This window comes from Lepidochelys olivacea (assembly GCF_965140295.1).
Source record: "Lepidochelys olivacea isolate rLepOli2 genome assembly, chromosome: 14".
NCBI lineage: Eukaryota > Metazoa > Chordata > Testudines > Cheloniidae > Lepidochelys > Lepidochelys olivacea.
In genome coordinates this window covers 7,943,612-7,964,910 of record NC_140424.1, presented here as the reverse complement: position 1 = coordinate 7,964,910, position 21,299 = coordinate 7,943,612, and the positions used below count along the sequence as shown (strand labels likewise).

General features: G+C 39.7%; 1 protein-coding gene across 4 annotated transcripts in view; it reads left to right on the top strand.

The window, feature by feature from the left end:
• The window catches only part of HELZ (helicase with zinc finger), a 150,878-nt gene extending 137,996 nt beyond the window's left edge, over nucleotides 1-12,882 (top strand). For all 4 annotated transcript variants that reach the window (XM_084646537.1, XM_084646536.1, XM_084646535.1 and 1 more), the window contains 2 exons: nucleotides 4,062-4,314; nucleotides 10,117-12,882. In XM_084646537.1, coding sequence (XP_084502663.1) covers nucleotides 4,062-4,314; nucleotides 10,117-10,448 — 585 coding nt within the window. In that variant the 3' untranslated portion in view covers nucleotides 10,449-12,882. The remainder of the gene's footprint in view (nucleotides 1-4,061; nucleotides 4,315-10,116) is intronic.
• Nucleotides 12,883-21,299: the final 8,417 nt, after the last annotated feature.

Here is a 21,299-nt window from a genome sequence, read left to right as displayed (position 1 = left end):
CTGTCCTCCTAAGTGCTTGCAACCCCTCCCAGCTTGTTATCGTCCACAAACTTTATAACTGTGCCATTATCCAACCATTTATGAAGCTATTGAATAGATATTGATAAACACTATGAATTTTATTTTAAATATTTAAATATATATATTTAAAATTGAGTTTAATTGCATAGAATCCTCTGTGTAAAGTACCTATGTTTCCTCAGGAATGTGAGAGAGAGGCATTGTCTTTTCTTGAGAAGCAGGCATCTTCCTACATACACAGTTGTTCTGATATGGTTGATCGCTTCCTTCCACCCATTGAATCTGGTGATTAGAAAGCAGGTGCATGTGGTTCTCAACCAGGGATATGCGTACCCCTGCAGGTACGCAGAGGTCTTCCAGAGGGTACATCAGTTCATCTAGATATTTGCCTAATTTTACAACAGGCTACATAAAAAGTACTAGTGAAGTCAGTACAAACTAAAATTTCTTACAGTGATTTGTTTATACTGCTCTATATACTGTATTCCAAAATGTATTCCAGTTGATTTATTTGATAATTATATGGTAATGAGAGAGTCAGGAATTTGTCAGTAATAGTGCGCTGTGACACTTTTGTATTTTCATGTCTAATTTTGTAAGCAACTAGTTTTAAAGTGAGGTGAAACTTGGAGAACACAAGACAAATCAGATTCCTGAAAAGGGGTACAGTAGTCTTGAGAGCCACTGTGTTAGACCACCCCTGTGAGCCATTTGCCATGGGAGCCTCTTCTTCCCTAAAACACTATCATGGGTTTTAATCAATCCTGCCTTCTGTATAACCAACAGAGATTAAAGAGGCAGAAATATAACTTGAGAGCCAGATCCTGTGTGGCTGAAAATCAGTGTAGTTCCATAATGGAGTTATGTCTACACCAAATAAAGATCTATCCTTGCATGTTTTTACAAGCACCAGATATTTAATGTTAGGTCAGTGGGGCTACTCACATAAGGGTTTCAGGACCCAGGCCCTCATGGAGCTTTTTATCCTTTGATTTAAGATGCAAATTTAAACTCTAAAAGCCGCAGCAACATATTGGATACATTACGTATCCAGGGTGTCCTGCCACCAATGTCCTAAAACAAAATTGTCAGAAGCAGCCTTCCTGTTGGGGGAATTCAAGATATATCACAGTCAAACTCTAATTGCATGGTTAGGGATTGAAGGAAAACAATGATTCAGCTATTTTTATCTACACAAACTGACACGTTCCCTCTTTTTCTAAAGATACTTTTTTAAAGGTGGCTCATAATTGGAGGCTTAAGTGCTCTATGTTGAAGAGGAGAAAGCTAGAGCAGAGAGATTCACAATAGCTCAAAATGTCACTGCTCAATGTCTGACATTTTTCCCTTGGATATAATGCGTGCCCTGAACTCTGGAGTGCATGTGAAAAACCTTCATTCTGATGCAATTTCTCCTGCATAGTTTGTGACAAACAGTATTTCTAAGGTGACTGTTGTTTACTGTGGCTGCTACAAAGAGAGAGTCTGATCCTGTAAGATGCCGAGCATCCTCACCTCTCGATCTGGTGAAGTGCTGGGCGCTCTGGACTCCCACTGACCCCCATGCTCCTTCAGAGCTGTGCAGGGTCACATAAATCATCATACAGGAGGCAGACTGACCCCAATAAATCAAATACAGAGAAAATATTGATAGTGCCAATGTGGAAAGTATGTTTTCTAGGTGCATCCCCCTTCAGTTTACCATTTATCAGATTATTTTTCATTCTATCAATGTGATCAAACTACAGTACTAACATACAGAATTACATTTAGGGCTAGAACTTCAGGCATTAGCCAATTTGATTTTTGCAGGATTTTCATTGAAAGTCAATGGGAGTTAGGCACCTAACTTGCTTAGGCGCTTTTGTAAATCTCATGATGACCTATTTGCATCTCGGGCACCTAAATACCTTTTAAAATCTGGCCCCAGTTCAAAACATCAAAAAAAGTTCTTTTGAATTATTCTAGGCCATAACATTAATTTATGTAGTATCTGATTGAAATATATTACATTTTATTTATGCTTTGGAAATATGATATGGACTCAGTCTTGCTGCCATTAAAATCAATGGCAAACCTCCTGCTGACTTTAGTAGTAGCAAGAAATCTATGAATATGTTCAGTAATTTGCTAGCATTTTATTCTTTGATTGGCCAGTCATACTGGATGTGCCCACAAGCAGATACATTGGGGGAGCAATGTATGCTTCTTACATTTTATTTAATAAAAATATGGTTTTTTTTTAAAGCAAATTAAGAAAAGAAAATCCTGTGTCCCAAAAGCTGTAGCCAAAAGAGGCTTTGGAAGAAAACTTTCCTTCAAGACTATCTTACTCTTTTTAACAATCAAAGAATTTTACAATTAAGTTGTCTCTAATGATCAGTTATTCTCCAATATCTGCCTCAGGTCATGGTCTCTCCATTTACAAAAAGCCTGTGAAAACTAAATGTGTTTTAAACTTATTTCAGGCATAGAGCCTGGTTTTTAAAACACACCCTCTCTTCCCTGCAAATCAGATACAGTAGTTAGATCAAAATGGCCTCAGTCAAGACCATATATTTGCACACACAGTTATTTACCTGGTCTTGCTTTACATGCCAGCAAATGCCCTTTTAAATATACGGTCCTTAATCTCCATCACTCTGTGCATTCCCCCGCCCCCGCCCCCCTTTTTCGGTGCAGTCTCCTTATTTGACTTTTTATGCTACTAGCTTTTTAACATTTGAATTGTGGTTGCGCCTGGAGGCTAGTTAGATAGGGCACCGTGGAGTCACACAGAAAATGACAGTCCTTGCCCCAAATTGCTTGCAGTCAGGTGTTCTGTTTGTATTTTAAGATTTATTTCATTTGTTATATTTTCAGCTTTGTAAATAAAAATTTTTAGTTTTTTCATGCTTTTCTATTATATACATAGTATTATTCTATTTACTATTGCGATAGCACTTTTTCATTGACTCTTATTGGTCTTTTAGTACTGATTTTTTGGGGTGGAATATGGTAATATCAGGCTAATTTTTAAAGCTGTTTTTTATCTCCATGTGCAGCGTCTCTGCTCAAATGCTCTCTGCATCTCTACTCAAAATGGGACTTCCTTACTTGGAAATGTGAAATTAGGTGCCTGCACTTCAAAACAATTTTTGGCCTTTTGCCTTTCTCAGTCCATATTTGTCCCCTGCAGAAATCTCCACTTTCATACTACTGTACGTTTGCTCTGCCGCCATCTAGAAGTAACTTTACCTGTGCCTTATTTAGACAAGTTCACGCCTCCCTCTTCTTTCACTCAGTTGTGACCATAATTTCTACATTGCTCCAACTTTATCTTTTGCACTAAACCTTAACAGAGGGTGTCTGCCCTGAATTGCCCAAGCATTTAGAGCATCCGTAAATCTCAACTATTGGTACCGAGGGGTTAATGCATCTCCTGTCTTTTTCATCTTCACTGTCTGCAAGATCAATGGAAGCAAGTCTTTTCTGTGTTTTCAAATACAGTTCTTTGCATTATTCCCCGTGATAACAAACCGTTCTTCAAAGCATTTGTTCTCTGTGCGCATATCTTTATGCAAAGGCCAGCATATAAATATGACCTCATCCTTTCCCAAATCCTGGTATGCAAGTCATTCCTGTGTTATAGTAGAAATCAGAGGTCAAACCTGCCAGTTATTTTCTATACATTGTAATTGAGCATTTTCACCTGTTCATGTAAATGCCCCTCTCCCTTATTTAAGCCTTTGAAGACTAAATTTGCATGTTTATAGAGAGAGACTGTGCAAAAGAAAACTAACGTTAGGTTGAGATATCCAGTATTTACAAATCAAGAAATCTCAACCTTAACTCTACTCTCTTTGTTATATGCTTTAAGTTATTGTTGCTGTTTATCATTAACAGTCTTTGTCAATTAATGCAATCATTACTAGCGGGAATTTCTTAAGATTTTTCAGTGTTTGAAGGCACTTTCACAAGTGGATTTGTAAGAGAGATGTAGGGGGGAAATTGTCATAACATGTATGCCAGCGAATTAAAGAACTTTTTTTTTTATTCAGTATGAACCAAGAGGACCAGGCAGGCCGTTGTACCAAAGAAGAATTTCCTCTAGTTCAGTCCAGGCTTGTTCTGAAGATTTTAACACTCCTCAAGACAATCTTGGTCAGTGTAAAGAGCTTCAGGACCATAGTAACCAGTCTTCTTTCAACTATTCATCCCCTGAGTTGTGGGTAAACTCCACCTCATCTGCCCCATATCAGAACATTCCATGCAACGGATCCAACAGAGCAGTACCACCCAGAGAACTGTTAGGTAAGTAGTCTTTCTCTTTTTCTAAATCCCTCCACTTGCCTTACTGGGGTGAACTGCTTGAACCGGAGTGACAAACTCTAAATGAGGCTTAGCTGCTCTTCACAACGTATGTGTATTGTCTGCTGAGACTTGAAGCGAATTTAGGCAAACTATTTCTGAAGGGTTCATTATTTTGGTTTTTAATTGTTGTGCACAAGTCCTATTTTCATATACTGTTGTCTCAGGTAGTTAGCAGGTTGACCGAGAAGTGAATGCTATGAAGCATTTCCTCCAAATAGCTCCACTCTCCTCCAGAAATATTACTAAGTTCAAACATTCTCTTCCTTGATTCAAGTTCAGCCAGTTTGTGCTTAACAGGACCTGGTGACAAAAGGGGTGTGGTGTGAGATATGTTGTTTCACCTTAAAGCAGTGGTTGCTGTTACTGCCACCATCTTAGATTTTGATGGTGATCTATAGGAATTGAGTTTGAGATCTCAGTGCACTTCCTAGTGAACTCACATGCTTAAACGTGTCAGTGCTATAGGCCATCATAGCACATTGACAGATAGACATGGGTACATCACAGAAGAATCACACTTGAAACTGGCTTCCTTGCTGGCAGTCTTAGTGGAGACTGATTTATCATGGACATGGAACTAGTTTTTCACTGCTGGAGGGGCTCACTCCAGAACAGAGCTCGGACAGCATAGGGAATCTTGCTCTGCTACTTTGCAAACAAGAAGTCTGCCAGTATGGCACCCTTTCTCCACACTTATTTCAAATAAAAAACAAGCTCTCTTTTGTTTTTTAAGTTTTATTTTATCAGTATTAATGTATCTGAACTTTCCATATAAGTATTAACAACTCTTATTCATAGCCACTGTTTATTATCTTTAAAAGACCTATTTGTATTTGGTCAACTTCTTAAAACCAATAGTGTCATGCAGTTTCTGCTTCCTTTCGGTTTCATGGTGCACTAGTTACTAAGGTGTTTTAAATTAATGGCATATGTACTAAAAGAAAAGTCAGCAGAGAGTGAACGAAAAAACTGATACAGATTAGCTGCAGTGCTTTAGAATTATTTTCTTCTCATGCATTTTACGTTTTCAGAGTGCTAAAATTTTGATCTTCCAAAACACTATTGGAAATATTATATCCTCAGTTACTGCAGCAATGTTAGCGTCATGGTTGTGCCTTTGCAAGTTTAGGGCACATCCTTTAAAATATTGATATTCCTTTTTGCCCTGGAAAAATATATTCTCTCTCACCACAGTGGCATCCAGATCTGATGTTGCTCTAGGCTTTTCGGTTTGCTGATGTGATGGAAGCTCTGAAACGCCTGCTAGACTATGTTGGGATAAATATGTATCACGTTTCATTGATTTAGTGTAAAGGTTGAGAGTAAGGCTCTCAAGCAAAATCCTCAAAGGAAATAGGGATATATAAAATGTACCTTACATATCTATTGCTACCAACTGATAAATCCTAAAGCCAGCTGGGCAAGTTAGACTAGCATCAGTATTTGATACAAACATGTTTCCATTCTTAGGCATGGAAGCCATTTTTATGAATGAATGAATAAATAAATACACACACACACACACATTTGTTATGTCTAGCACCTAATGCAAAGAAACACAATCCACTTTTGAGGTCTTCTGAGTTTTTCTGTGTTTCTAGTTTTGCAGGCCTAATTCTAGTCCAATCTTAACTCTCCTCTGTGGTACTAATTGTTAGTGACTAGGCCCCAGCAATTTCAGTGTTTGTGGCTGATGTTATTTTATCTGTCTGAAATAAGACGCTAGTATTGCACCCCTGCCTTGACTCATTGCCTGGAATGAGCAGTCGTTGACAGCAGAGGGTGGAGGGGCTCACATTTTGGGACATCAGGAATGGAAGCAACAAGAATATTTAAAAATGCAGCCATTGGATTCATGGAGTACAAGAGGACTGCCATAAAATTGTTCTGGGTTTTTGCACACTCTTGAAGGCTATTCCTAGATTGCCGTTTGAGAGACTTGACATACATTCTGCTGTATGTGACTTTCTTTTTTAGACTGAGCATAGGTTAAGTTGTTGTCAGTGGTATTTAGTATGTATTTCTTTCTGTGTTGGGTGCCTCATTTACAGTTCTTTCTCACCCGGGGCCCTCATGCAAGTCATCTGGCCTCTCTCTTTAATCTTTTGCTTTCTTTTTGTAAGCTACGTAACCCTGTCTGTCCTGTCTGTTCTTTCTTTCTTTCTTTCTGTCTGTCTGTCTGTCGACCTTTCTGTTAAAAACAAACCTGTTCAGGAGGTGTCTGTAGCCTTTCTAATATGAGGCTGTTCTGTGTACTTATTTCTTTGTTCTTGATAATCATCCTGCACTGGTGTTTTTGTATACTCAACTCATGAAATTAACATTTAATTTTTAAAGATGGGAACAATTACAAAATATGCCCACTGCCCATCACCGGCATTATTTTAGATTTCATTTATATCATTATCCTCCAAATAAACGGCTGAGTTTTCCTAGCTCCTGGAAGACAGGAGCAGAATTCCCCAGCTAAAAGTATGGCACTTCATTAGGATTCAGAAAATTCACTTGAAAGCCGTTCCATACTCGTTGCTTTAAAGCACAATTTTCTTATAGTTGCAGGAGGAGTTAAATATGGAGCAAGAACATATCAATTAACAAGAGTGCATTCAGTCTAAAACATCAGTAATAAGTTGGGTTGCACTGGAAGTCTGAGTTTCAGTTTGTGAATGTGTTATGTACAGTGCTGTAAATTTTAATTTTAGCCTGTTTAAGCTATGAAACGAGAAGAAAAGTGAAAGACACTCCCCACCCTGGGAGATCTGTCTCATTGGATAAAGAGTGTTTGAATTAACATAGGTCCCAACATGAGGCATCTTTTCTCTAATAGGTCAGCTAGTCCACCCTGTGCATCATGGGAGGATCAGTGTGAATAACTGACAGAAGATGGGTGACTCCTGAATATCTCTCCTACTGATTTCACAGCTTCTCCTTCCTTAGCAGATTGTTGCCTTGCCTACCTGTTCTTATAATAGTTTCTCCTAATAGTTAACCCAGGCTTTCTCTCCTACGTAGAAAACTAATTGGGAAACAACTTCTTTGACCTTATACGGTAACATTATTGGGCTAATGTGAAATGTGTCTTGTGGCACACAAATAAATACATCCTCTCTTGGTATGTAAGAGCCAAGGCATTCTGACCTTATAGCACAGAATTAAGTTTACTGACTTAATGTAATCAGCTTTTCCTGATGAAATAGAAACTATGGCCTTAACATGCAGTGTTTATGGATTGTATCATATACCTCTGGGTGATAGCTCCTGAGCACACACTAGAACTGTGTACAGCAAGATCAGGAAATTGGTTTCCTTTTGACTGAAGATAAAAGCACCAATATAGAGGTCCGTAAACAGTAGCACTTGTACTATAATACTGTGTCCCTAGAGGGGAAACTATCGCAAACATTATTTGGTTAGAAAGTAATGTCTTGCACCTGTTAAAATTATGCGAGTTGCAAAAATAAGTTTAAAATAACACAGGAGATTGAAAACAAATGGTTATCGTGCATCCTTTGAAATCGCACCATATGCGTAAGCAGTGCTGTACAACAGATCAGATCTGCCAGATCATTCACCGTGTTTTTACGCACCGTGATTTGTTGCTATGAAAATATCTTATTTGTATAGCACTCATCACAGCAAAGGATCCCAAGCCATTTTACAAACTTGAGAAACAGTGAAATATAATCTGTTTAGGACTTCTCTGGGTGAAAGACAGACACTGTTTCCCAGTGCATGGCAACACACTGTGACTTGTGGTGCCTTGAGAAGGAAAATTATAACCATGTAATACAAACGGAAAATAATTGCCACTGTTTAATTGCCCTGTAAAAGGGGCTAAAGTTCTTTTACAAATGCTAGCACTCATAAAACAGAAATAATTCCTGGGTCTTGGTATAAACATTGCCTAAAATAGGTAACAATATTAAGGCCAAAGTCATTTAATAAGAGATTATTTTTGTCAAAAACTGGAAAGATTAATTGTGAGGTGCAGTTTTTTATCTAGTATAGTCTCTTATTAAATCACTTTGGCCGTAATTTGGGCAGCCCTCAATATTCATCTTGTTCCAACAGCATGTTGTTGCCTCTGATTCTCACTTTCAGTAGTGTTTTAAGTGTATGTGATGGCCACTCACATGAGTAATGGAATATAAAAGACACTAATTTTTGTTCACAAATATTTCATTCTGGATGATTCATTTGACAGTACAGCAAATGAGTTAACCCTTTCCTTTTAAAATAAAGAGCCTCAATTATTCTGAATATCTAAAGCAGTGATTTGGTTTACCATACCTTGGTATAACAAAAGATTGTATCTTGTGAAACGTACCCAACTTTGAAATATAGAATATATTTTACAGTAAGATATATTTATATCTGACCTATTATGCTCAGGTTGGCTCTTCCTCATTTTTAATATCTTTGTTTGCAGGATAAGAGTTAACTAATAGTCATGAATAATTTTGCAAAATGGGAGAAAAAGGAGACCCACATTTCCTCAGACATCATTAAATTATACTGTTAGGCCCTGTCCTGCATATAGTTATGCGCATGTTAAGTTACAGTACATGAGTATTAATAAATCATAATATTTGTATTACCATAGTGCTCGGAGCCAGGTCATGGACCAGAACCTCACTGTGCCAGATTACTCCCATGCTCAAAATTCATTGTATGACTGTTTGCAAGATACTGGGCTCTAGGCCATCAGGAAATATTCTTTAGCTTCCACTTAAATTGAAATGTCTTATTTTATTTTTTGTTTCTAAAACATCGTCTTGCTTAAAAAACACACAAATACTAGTACTGAATGCCTTCATCTTAAATTCTGCCTTCAGTTACACCTTGTAATGCTATTGCCTATGTTACTCAAGGTCGAATTCAACCCCCTGCACAGAGGGAATGTAAAGCTGCAGCTGGAGGATTAGTGTAATCGATCTATAAAGAATTTCCAAAATAAGGAACCAGAGAAATGTGTGATCAGCCCCTGGCATGTTACAGGTGTGAAACTGACACAACTACACTGAAGATGTGTGACATGCTGTAATAAGAAAGAGGTCTTTTAAACTAATTGGAAATCAGTAAGAAAAAAGTAATGTTCTCTCAGGGCTCAATCCTGCGAAATACTGTGTGCTCTTGACCTCGATCCAGTAAGGCACTTAAGCATGTGCCTGACTTTAAGCATGCAGATTGCCCCACTGGCTGCTGTTGAAGTTAAGGAAGTGCTTAAACTGGATTGAGTCAGCGCTGTGCAGGACGGAGCCATCATTGGAATCGGAGTGGCTCATGGTAAATCTATGAAGGATAGGTACTAAAATCTTATTTTTACCTGATTTTCGAACTAGCAGCACCTTTTCAGTATTCACATTTCTGCTGAAGTTATTTGTGTGTCAGATTTTTTCAGTTCCAGTACATAATCTGTAGGGGCTAAATCCTTACATTCCCACTCAGTCCTTACTCACAGTGGGATTAGTCCCTCTGTCTCCTACAGACGTGGATGTAGTAAGGCTTATTTGCTTGTACAAAAGAGAGAACTAAGTAAAAAAGTAGTCTGAAGCGAGAATCATTTGAAAAGGAGCCCTGAAGAAATCTAATAATGTTCTCAAGCCTTCTGTCATTTTAACTTAATATTGAGGTTCTGCAGTATCTGCATGTCAGTTTATCATTGTGTATGAGGGCATCAGCAAACGGATTTCACTTATGAAGGCTATTTAGTTAAACCGGCTTTATTTGTTCTGTTTCCAGCTCCACCGAAGACAGTCAAACCCCCAGAGGATCACCTGAAAGCCGAAAACATACCGCTGTCCAATTCCTTCAACTATAACATGCTGCAGCATCTCGGCCAGTTCCCACCCCTCATGCCCAACAAGCAGATCATCGAATCAAACAGCAACAGCCAGCAGAATGCTGGGGGGAACAAGCCTGCCATGTCCTACGCAAGTGCTCTGCGGGCTCCGCCAAAGCCCAAACCTCCTCCTGAGCAGGCAAAAAAGAATAGTGACCCTTTGTCTTTGTTTCAGGAACTTAGCCTAGGTAGTTCATCAGGTAGCAATGGCTTTTACTCCTATTTTAAATAATCAGATTATTTTTTTTAGAGAGAATTTAATTTCTATTTGTGTCAGTAGATCTAAGATAGTTGGGGCTTCACCTGTAGTTGCAACTATTCCCTTTGTTTATATTAGTAAATATATCCTCACTTAATTGCTTTGCTGCTAGACTTGCAACTAATTTTTTAATTATATTCCATTATTTTGCATTTTTTGATGTGGGTCAGAATTTTGAAAGCTTTTATGTAGAACACACACACACACACACACACACACACACACACACACACACACACTATTTTTTAATTTGTGTAATGTTACCAATGTGTTGCATTAAGCTAGCAGCTAAGAGGTTAACTGTGCAACTTTAAAAAAAATAAAAATAAAAAAAAAGTTTGTCTAAATTGTATTTAAAAAGAAATTGTAAGTAGCAATTACATTTATTCAATAACATTAGCATACTGTGCTGGGTTTCTGTACCAGAAATGGCCAGTTAATGTAAAAATGTATGTTATTTCTGCTTAAATTCATTTAATTTTTTTTTTTAAATAAAGGTGCAGCATCTTATAAATACTTTCAGTTTTATCAGCTTTTTTGTGAAGGGATGCTGCATTCTGAGACTTTTATAGTTTTAGATTCTGTATGATGTGGTATTGTATTCTCCATCCACTGTAGGGTACAGTAAAGGCATTCTTTGCAGACACTTGCCATTGTTTGGAAACATTCAGATAAAAAGCATTGGTAGACTTAAAAAAATGCTCTACATTTTATTTTTAGACAAGCTACTAATTTAAGCTTGTTTGAAAGGTTAATTTGATAGGTTTTTTAAATGAATCATGAAGCTGAAAATAAATTTTTAGGTATGTTGGTGCTTAGTAGATTTAATAACTATTTTAAAAAAAATTGCGTGAATTTAGTAAAATACTTGTTTTTTTTCCACTATGCATGTGTAAATGTTTGTAATCTGGCTTTTTTCTCCCCTTCGCCAGTGGTATAAAGATAAAGAATTGTGCCGCTTTAAGGTTTTTTTGGGGGGTGTTTTTTTTGGTTTTTTTTTCTCCTGGGGTTTTTTTTTTCTTCCAGTAAAACTTTTGGTACATTATTTGATGTTTACATTAAAATGTGACATTATACAAAGAAATTCAAATATTTTGCTAACTGTTTTGTTTGAGGAACATCATTAAAGAAGAGATTTAATGTTTGTCAAAGCTGTATCCAAATTTATCTAAATCTTCTTTGGGACTAAAATGATGAACTTGTTTATCTCTGAGTTCTACTCAAGATCTCCACAACCCTAGTCCTTTATAACAACATATAGCAAGAGAATTCTACAGTGTATGTAAAGATGAAAGAGAAATCTTTGGAGAAAAGCTCTAAGGATAAAATTTATACTTTAGGATTTCTGGTCTTGTACATTGTTCATAATTTTGAAATGAAGGGATGTATCTTTATAGCTTTTCCGGAGGTGGTGGTAGTCCTTCTACACTTCAAGAGATCTCTTTACATCTGGGACACAATTGATTTTTCACAAGACTGGGATTGATTTATTTACAATATTCCTCCAGTAGATGTCAGAATTACGATTTCAGAGTTGTGTAGGGATTTTAACTTCATGTTTCTCATTGGAATTGCGCATCTTCTCTCCCACCCCCTACTTGAAAAACATAAGGGTTAATTCCAGACTTTTACAGCTGTCAGTGAGAGGCTGTGCTGATGAGCAGTGCTTGCTGCTATATTCAATCAGATTTTTGTTCTGGTTATAATAAATTTATTTGTTTTTGACTTTGGGTTATAAGCTGTGGGTCTTTACATAAAAATTCATTTAAATTCAATACACCACAGAGGTTTGAATGGGTTCTAAAATCTTTGCTGGGTTCATGGTTCAGAAACTTAGCTGAAAACCTGCTTTTCCTGCTTTAAAGAAGAACATGCATACCTAGTTAATCTGTGTTTTACTATACAAAACCAAACAAAAGATGTCAGGGGATGGGTGGAAAATCACTTCCAAATACTGCTTAGCAATTTGATGCATAGCACCAGATCAAGAGGATCCAAAATGAGATGGGGCCAAATTCTATGACCCTTAATCAAGCAAAACTCCCATTGACTTCAATGGGCATTTGCTCAGTTGAGGACTGCAGAAATAGATAGGTCCATGGGAATTTACAAGGGCCAGATCCTCAGCTTGGTGGAAATCATCATATATCCATGTATTTCAGTGGAGCTAAGCCAATTTACACTAGCTGAACAGCTGGCCGACAAGGTCTGGGAGAAAATCTGTATGTCTGAATGTCCTGTGCAGAGTTCCTGGTAATATGCAAGAGACTATGACAAAAAGTTAGATGGGGTTCAAATGCACTTCACTTTGCCAAGTTGGCACTGTAATTTCAGGGGTCTCAAAGTCACTTGTTTATATGGAGCAATCTTTTGATTCTGTTGACCATATTTGAATATTTAACTAATAAACAGCACTTTTTAATTGACTGCTATCTGTGAAATAGTTAAGGAGTTGCATCCCACCACATTTATTAAAACTGTCATATACTGATATTATAACTACAGAAGCAGCATTCTAAATTCATGCTTTAAACTGTGATTTTCCCTTAAAAATTACTTTTATGTACTGTTTTGGTTAATTTTTTTTCATGGCTTCTGTAAGTCCACGGATAAGATCTTTTGGATAATATTTTATAAAAATCCACTTTGTCATTTGCAAGTTTTTAGGATGAGCCAAATGTTCTTCACCACTTGAGAAATTTTTCAGGTGCTTTTTCAAAAAAATTGCTTGTACTGTCCTGAGTGAGGTCTTTTAGTTTTATACCTAATTTCTTCAAATCCTACAAAGTTATAGCTACTTGAAAATACTGTATTGAGTAGAACAAAAAAAACGGCTGGGGGGGGGAGTTTTTCATGAATTTTTGTTTTAGTTTTCTCCTGAATTTATAAATTCCAAAAATTTCAAACAACTCGAACACCGAGCATGCCCAGTGTCATGCTGTCTGGAGTGGTTCACAGCGTGAGTGCCAGGTGCTGCAGTAGGACCAGTTTCATTGCGGTGTCTGGGTCAGCAGGGTCCTTGGACACCTGTTAAAACTTATGAACAAAGCTCTCAGTTCCTGATCTGAGGCTTTCATTTCATGGGATATTCCCCTGTCTTTACATAACTTTTCAAGGTCTTTTATATCAAGATCCTCATATGACTGCGATTCACTCATTATTACTAATCTTTGACCTTTAAAAACTCTCAATGTCAAATTTCAACTTTTAACAGTGTTTGGGTTATGATCTGCAAATCCAGTTGACTTGTGATACGTGAATCCTGCTAACTGTCACACTGTCTGGAGTGGCTCACGACGGTGAGTGCCAACCTCAGGGCAGACTGTCAAAAAGCAGAGCAAACACCCCAAAAGGGTTGTATGTTCAGTCATTAGATTTCATCAGCCCAGTAACAAGTGTGAACTCCTAAAGCACAATATCAGTCTTACCATGGAGTCAGACCGTCTCCTTGTGCATTCCAGTCTATCTTGCCACTCACGCAAGCTGCATTATACAATAGATGATCACTTACAACATCCATTTACTCCAGTGGGCACTGGACCAGTCGTAGATCTGGCCCTTGACTTTTTCACAGCTAAAATGTCAAACTTAACATTTGTGGCACCTTAGAGAATAACCAATTTATTTGAGCATAAGCTTTCGTGAGCTACAGCTCATCGCTCAAATAAATTGGTTAGTCTCTAAGGTGCCACAAGTACTCCTTTTCTTTTTGCGAATACAGACTAACACGGCTGTTACTCTGAAACTTAACATTGTAGTTACAGTCAAATCTTGTGTTCCTTACTTGAGAGAGACTCTCAGTATGGCCTATGGACATTTTGTCTCGATAAGGACCACAGGATCTGGCTCTAAAAGACTTTACATTTAATTTCAAGAAAAGGTTCTAGTTTTGATTTTTTTCTTTTAATTCATTCTACATTTTCATGAGCAAAATATCCTGCTCGCATGGGAATTTGTGTCTTTTTGCTACATTAAGAGCTAGTTGCACACCATGCAATTGAGAGAGAACGTCAGAGTAAATTATTGGAACTATAAGGTAAATCACTTAATTTAAGGTTACTGTTAAAAAGTAACAGCTGCTGCCCTTTAAAAAAGACATTATTTAACAATATAGTTGGTAGATTTTTCTTCTGTATTTTAAGGATTCATTTTGCAGAGCGTTTACAAGCCTTTATCTTGGTTGTTTTAGATCAGAAAAAAGAAACAGTGAGAGATCCTGCTCTCTAACATGTAAGGCTAGAAATAACTCTGAAACAGGATGGTTCCTGAGATCAGTTCTCTGGTAGTAATGTTACAATATTTATCTCATTGTCCTTGGTAAATTTCATTACAATACTGGGTATGAGTTCACCCATCCATTGCTTGTCCTGGTTTTTCCTGCTACTCATAGACTTTAAAGCCGGAAGGGACCATCACGATCATTTAGTCTGACTTTTCCTACACATCGTAGGCTACAGAACCTCACCCACCCACTCCTCTAATAGCCCCTCACCTCTGACTGAGTTACTGAAGTTCTCAAATCTTGAGTTAAAGACTTCAAATTACAGAGAATCCATTACCCTAGTTCAAACCAGGAAGTGACCTGTGGCCCCTCTGCAGAGGAAGGCAAAAAACCCTCCAGCCTCTCTGCCATTCTGACCTGGGAGAAAGTTCCTTCCTGACCCCAAGGGTGATCAGTGAGACCCTGCTGTAGCTAACACCATCTCTCTGAAAACACCTCCAATTTGAATTCTTCCCATCTAGCCAGTTCTAGCATCACCTTCCCCTGCCCTCTGGACATCTGCTTCACCTGACTGAGCCTCTGCTGCGGGAGCCCTTCCAGTCCATCCTCACCAAGCTACCAACCTGTCTCTTACCCCAACCTGTGCCATTGCCAGATTTCTCCCACTATGGAGGAGATCCCGGAAATAGGATTTGTCCTTCAATAGTGGAACCCCTCCCATGTTAGAGTCTGACCCCACTGACACCCTAGCTACCAGAAGCCCTCCTGTAAATGCTGGACATACACCCATGTTCCCCACGTCTCCTGTCTTTAGGGCACCAAACTCCTAGAAGGTGCATTGTCCTCCAAGGGCTAACACCATTTCCACCGCCTTTGGTAAAAATAAAAAACATTTGTAGTAAATCCTATTTTGAGAGATTTCTGTGGGAACCATGGACTGGTGAATGCCTGTTATTGGCCGTAGCCCTTTGTCAAGCATCGTATCCATCCTCACGCTGCTGAACATTCATTCGCCAAAGTGAGCTTGATCCTGCCAGAGGAGGACTGTAGAAGAGTCATGGTGGTTGGTTAGCGTTGATGTGGCTCAACATCCCAGTTTACCGGCACTGGTGGAGCAGCACACCATGGACAGCACCAGTTTCTAACATCTGCGCCTCTAATTGCGAACGCACAGTGAACCTTTAGAGGGGTTGGTGGGGTAGTGTGACCGCACTAGACAATGGAGGAGTGGCTTGCTCCAGCCCCCGTCAGTAGCTATTAAGCACCTCCTTTGCATAGCATGGGTGAAGGCCCACCATTGTTGCATCAGGCAAACCTGGTCTGTACCCCCACACAGCCCTTCTGAGAAGGGAGTTGTGGATGTAGGTGCCTGCTCTCCAGGCTGAGCCTGATCTGCATTTCCTAGCAGAGTGATTGAGCACCTATGAGTAGGTCAAGCGTGTGTCCATGTTTCACCACCCTCACCCGTCGCTCTTTGGGCCAGATTCTGCCACCTGCCCATTCTATCCTGTTGAACTGTACCTTACTCCATAAGCAGCCCTTCCTTGCAAAGTAAAGTACTTCTCAATGTGAGTAAAGGTGTCAGAATGGCCACACATTTCAAATTAACCCATATCAGCATGTTCACCTGGTCTGAGAGTGGGGCTGGCCTGTCCCTAAATCGTTCTAAAGCAGAGCGCCACCTGCAGTGGCTTGTTCTGCTTGTCAACATGGCACATCAAACACGGCGCTTTGTGAATTAAGCAGAAAATCCAAAGTAATAGAGCTGGCGACGGCCCACTTGGAAATGGACAGGTATCGCCAGAGCACTGGAGACCAGCCTCGCTGGACGGAGCCAGGAAGCTCAGACGACTGACCCTACTTGTCAGACTCTCATTGGAACGTTCTACCCCTAGCACGTTTAAAAACTGCGAATTGTGACTCGGGTACAAAGACACATTTCAGAAAGCACAGTAGCAAGCAAGCAGGCCTCCCCCGAAGGGCTCTGAAACCACTGTGCCTGCTGTTGAGAGGAATCTACTCCACATTGGCAGGGGACAGTCGCACAGCTGATCAGAGAGAGGTTACTTTCCTAACTTTCTAATGACTGATTTTTAGAATATTCGTATAACCATAAGTAGATATTCACGGCTTGTTTTCTAGCTAAAGGGAACTTAGTGATAGGTATTAATGATAAAAGGACTTTCTCAACCTAGGCTGTCCCAAATGGAACTTGCATTACAAAAAGTAGATTAAATCTTCCAAAGCGACCTGCGATTTTAGGTGCCTCCATTTTTCAATGGTCAATCTGACATGCCTGATTTTCAGAGGGTGGGGGCTCAGCATTTCTGAAAACTAGGCTCCTTTAAGGTATCGCAATTTGAACACCCAAAATCAAATACTGGTCACTTTTGAATACATGGCGTAATACCATCCCAGATTTCTCAGTATTTTTCTCCTCTTTGGCTGCTCCTTGTTCTATATTTCATGGTATTTTGTCTTTTCCACCCCTGCCCCAGTTTTCATAGTCTGTGCTAGATGGAAGGCATGACCCATAACACTTGAGTTGAATTTTCAAAGTCATGAGGTCTGAGTCAGGCATTTGTCAGTCCCTAATTCAAAACAATACCTCTGTAGTGTGGATCAGCAGAGACCTTCCAATAATTGTGATGTATTATGAACATTCATAGGGTGAGTTAACTTTTGGATTTGCCTACACATTGTTGTGGTGCGGTACTGGGACTGTGCCAAGTAATGGAGGAGGAGCAAACTAAAGTTTTGTTTCTTAATCCATCTGTGATTTTTTTTATTTCTGCATTTATAAAACTGATGCATCTTTTCAGGGTAAATTTTCGGGGTGGAGGGGTGGGGTGGATGTTATTCTACCTTGCAGTCTCATAGCACAGCCAGTTACGCTGTTGACAAGTCACAGGTGCATGCTACAGGACCAGGTGAAAATGCAATTATCAAGGTGTGATGATGGTTCTGAACTTGTAATATATTTAGCAAAAGGCACATTTGTATATCTGTTACATGGTGAGGAATTATTTTATATGGTCCTGTACTGAGACGTTAGTATATTCATTCAGTATACTATAGAGTTTGCAGTGAGGTCCAACTCTGGGTCTGATGGAGACTCGGTGTGGTCAAACGATTGGCTAGGTGAGCTCCTACAGATAGGACCATGAACGTGGCAAGTTAGTAAGAGGACATAAAGTCGTACAAGAAAATGATGAATAAAGTAGATAGTAAATGAGCCTGATCTATCTCCTGTTCAAGTTTATGGAAAGAAAAGGCTTGGACAAGGAATGGACCATTTAAACAGATTTTTTTATATCAGCCACAGAAATTAATAGTCCCATTAGCGTTACTGGTGTGTCTTGCAGGTGTTTGCAGGTATACAACTCTTGACTTCCACATTGTGTATAATACATCGGTACTCAATTACTCCCAAGTATTTTGATACTGCCTTACCTAGGCTGGCTGGGTATTTTCATTTCTCCTCCCCCTATCCCTAATGATCTTAGGGGAAAATTTTAAGAAATGCCTAAGGGATTTGGGAGCACAAGTTCCAGTAAAGTCAGGGAGGCACTTTAGAAAAGTCTCCTGTGTAGTCTATAAATGCTATGCCAAGGTAATAACCTTTCTGATCTCAAACCCAGCATGGAACTGTAGGAGCATGCTCTCAGAGATGGCAATTAGAGAAATACGTCTGCTCTGGAGATACCAAATCAAAGGAAGACCCATTTTAAGTGGGGTATAAACTGGAGCAGGAAGCCTTGTTTAGGCTCTTTGGAAGTATAATTCACCCCATAATTTGAAGGCTTCACAGGGACTTAGGCCCTGCTCATGCACCATTAAAATCCATGGGAGTTTTGTCATTGACTTTAATGCACTTAGGCTCAAGCCCCTAGCATATAGACCCTAGGCCAGCCCGCTTTACAGGGCTGAACTTCACCTTAAATACAAATTTGTTCATAAACCTGGGAAATGGATAATCTTTAATCACACGCGAAGGTATAAAACTCTGAAATAGTCTACTCCCTTTCGTTAGGAGACGGACACAAACACAATTTCCTTAATGACATAGGCAGAGCTTACAGTGAGACAGATCTGGCAGTGTTTAGAGAAAAATGGCATATAAATAAATAAGTTGTAGCAAACCTCCTGAGAAGTGCAGAAAGATTGTAAAATGCCCAGAATGATTTTACATCTTTTAAAAATTCAGATCACTCTTACCAGTCACCACAACGAACCTGTAATCCATTTTCAGGGCTTTTTTCAAATTGATTTGTCTTAACCACTTTGTGATTCCTTGTAAAATGCATTGAGGATTAGGCTTTACAGTGTCTATTTACGATGTCTTGGTGCACTCCCTTAACTTTTAAAGATTAATGGTAACACAGAATGTATTTTACTGCTACATTTAAAATGTATTTATAATAAAAACATCTTTTCAATAAATAATGTTGACATTTACCAGTAGGTTATGTTTACAGCATACACTGCTGCTGCTTCATAAACCGCTTTGACCTGCTGCACACTGATGCAGGAAGACTGGATTTCCTCCTTCCTGGGGGTGGGTGGGGACAGCTTTGTTTTATATGCAGTGTGACAAAGTTCCTCCTCTTCCTTGGTGTGTCCTGAGCTTATTGGCAGATTTGCTCGTCTCAGAGGTTCAATGCAGCCCTCAGTTTGGCCACTTTTGCTAGTGGCTCAAACCTGCCTTTCACTCAGCTAACCTCATCACTGGCCAGCATGGGGAAAAGGAAGGAGAACAATCCCTGCCGTCTCTGCTGGTCCACCTAGTGGGTCGGTGGATAGGCCAGGGACCTTCCCCTCTGGTGGGACCCACAGTCCAGGACAACTCCTCCTGTATCCAATAGGGAGCTGGGGGGGATGGGAGAAACCTGGGCCCACCCTCTACTCTGAGTTCCAGCCCAGGGCCCTGTGGATCACAGCTGTCTACAGTGTTTCGTGTAACACCTGTGTGACGGCTACAACTCCCTGGTCTACTTCCCCATGGCCTCCTCCCAACGCCTTCTGTAGCTTCACCACAGGACCTTCCTCCTGATGCCGGATAGCATTTGTACTCCTCAGTCCTTCAGCAGCACGCCCTCTCAGCTCCTTGTATGCCCCTCACTGACTGAAGTGAGGTCCTTTTTAAACCAGATGCCCTATTAGCCTGTCTTAATTGATTCTAGCAGCTTCTTAATTGGCTCCAGGTGTCCCAGTTAGCCTGTCTGCCTTAATTGGGTCCAGCAAGTTCCTGTTTGTTCTGGAACTGCCCCTGTTACCTTATCCAGGGAAAAGGAACCTGCTTAAACTGGGGCTAATATATCTGCCTTCCATCACTCTCCTGTAGCCATCTGGCCCAACCCTGTCACAGCAGCCATTACAGAGGGGAAAAGTAATTTTATTTATGAACAGTGGGCCAGAGTCCCAGCTGGTGTAGATCAGCGTAGCTCTGTCAGCTTTAATGTAGCGATGCAGCTTTTACGCTAGCTGGGATGATAGCCCGTGTTAAAGCATGGCAATAGATGGAGGGACAAAATGACTTTCTGCCTCTCAAGTGATGTGCACTGTGTAGCTCAAGAAAGGGACAGAGCTGACAGCTGAGTTTGAAATATTAGGGATCCATTGGAAATTGTGCCACTGAAGTCAATGGGATCAGAATTTCACCTGGTGTTTTTTTGTAAACAAGAAGCATCCTGCTACAGGGATGTGTTTATATCCTTTGTCAAAAATCCATTTGAAATTGCCCTTGATTTTTGAGATTGATATGTAGGTACCAACAGCCACTTGTAGCACTTTATGCTCACCTTTCACATCACAAGGGACAGGGCAGTGGTGAACCAGGCAGGTAATGAATGAGTTAATGTAATGAAAGCTTTGTTAGATGGGCACTTGCCTCAAGATTTCTTGGGAAATTCACTACTCTTATTGCATTGTAGTACTCAAGTACACAGGCAATCACGCTAATTGGGATGGCTCCCGAATGCCTGGCATACAGTATAACAGCCTCCATTCATAAACAGAAAAGTTAAAGGACCTCTAAGCATAAATCGTGTCTCATGTTTCAATTGGTAAGGTAATTATCAGATTTCTCTCTGTCATTATAATGCATCATAGTTGCTGGTGACTTGGGAACATCACCGGTGACAACACCGACGTAAGATGACACAAGCCTTTTCTGGAATGTATAAAGGACTACAAAGCATCTTCACCCACAAGTGAAATAAGACTTGGAGGGGATCATGAGGTGTGAAAAAATGGCTGCAGAAGTTGCACTCCACTGGCAACATTCAATTCTAGGTGATGAAGGATAGGCAGAGCTGTGTGTTAGCTGCATATCACTGAGCCTTGAGCCCATGTTGACTGAACATTCACTTAGTGGTTGCATGTAGATGATTGATGGTGAGTTTTTTCCTTCACTACTCATTGGATGCCTCCCTCCAGGAAAGACTCAAAACAAACCATTTTAGCTCATTACCCTGGACCCCAGTCCTCTCTCTCAGGTGAGAAAGCTATATCTCATCATCAACAGTATTGATTGCTAAGAGAGGTCCAGGAGAATGAGAATGGATGTCATCTCTATTCATCGACAGGAGGAGATCATCCAT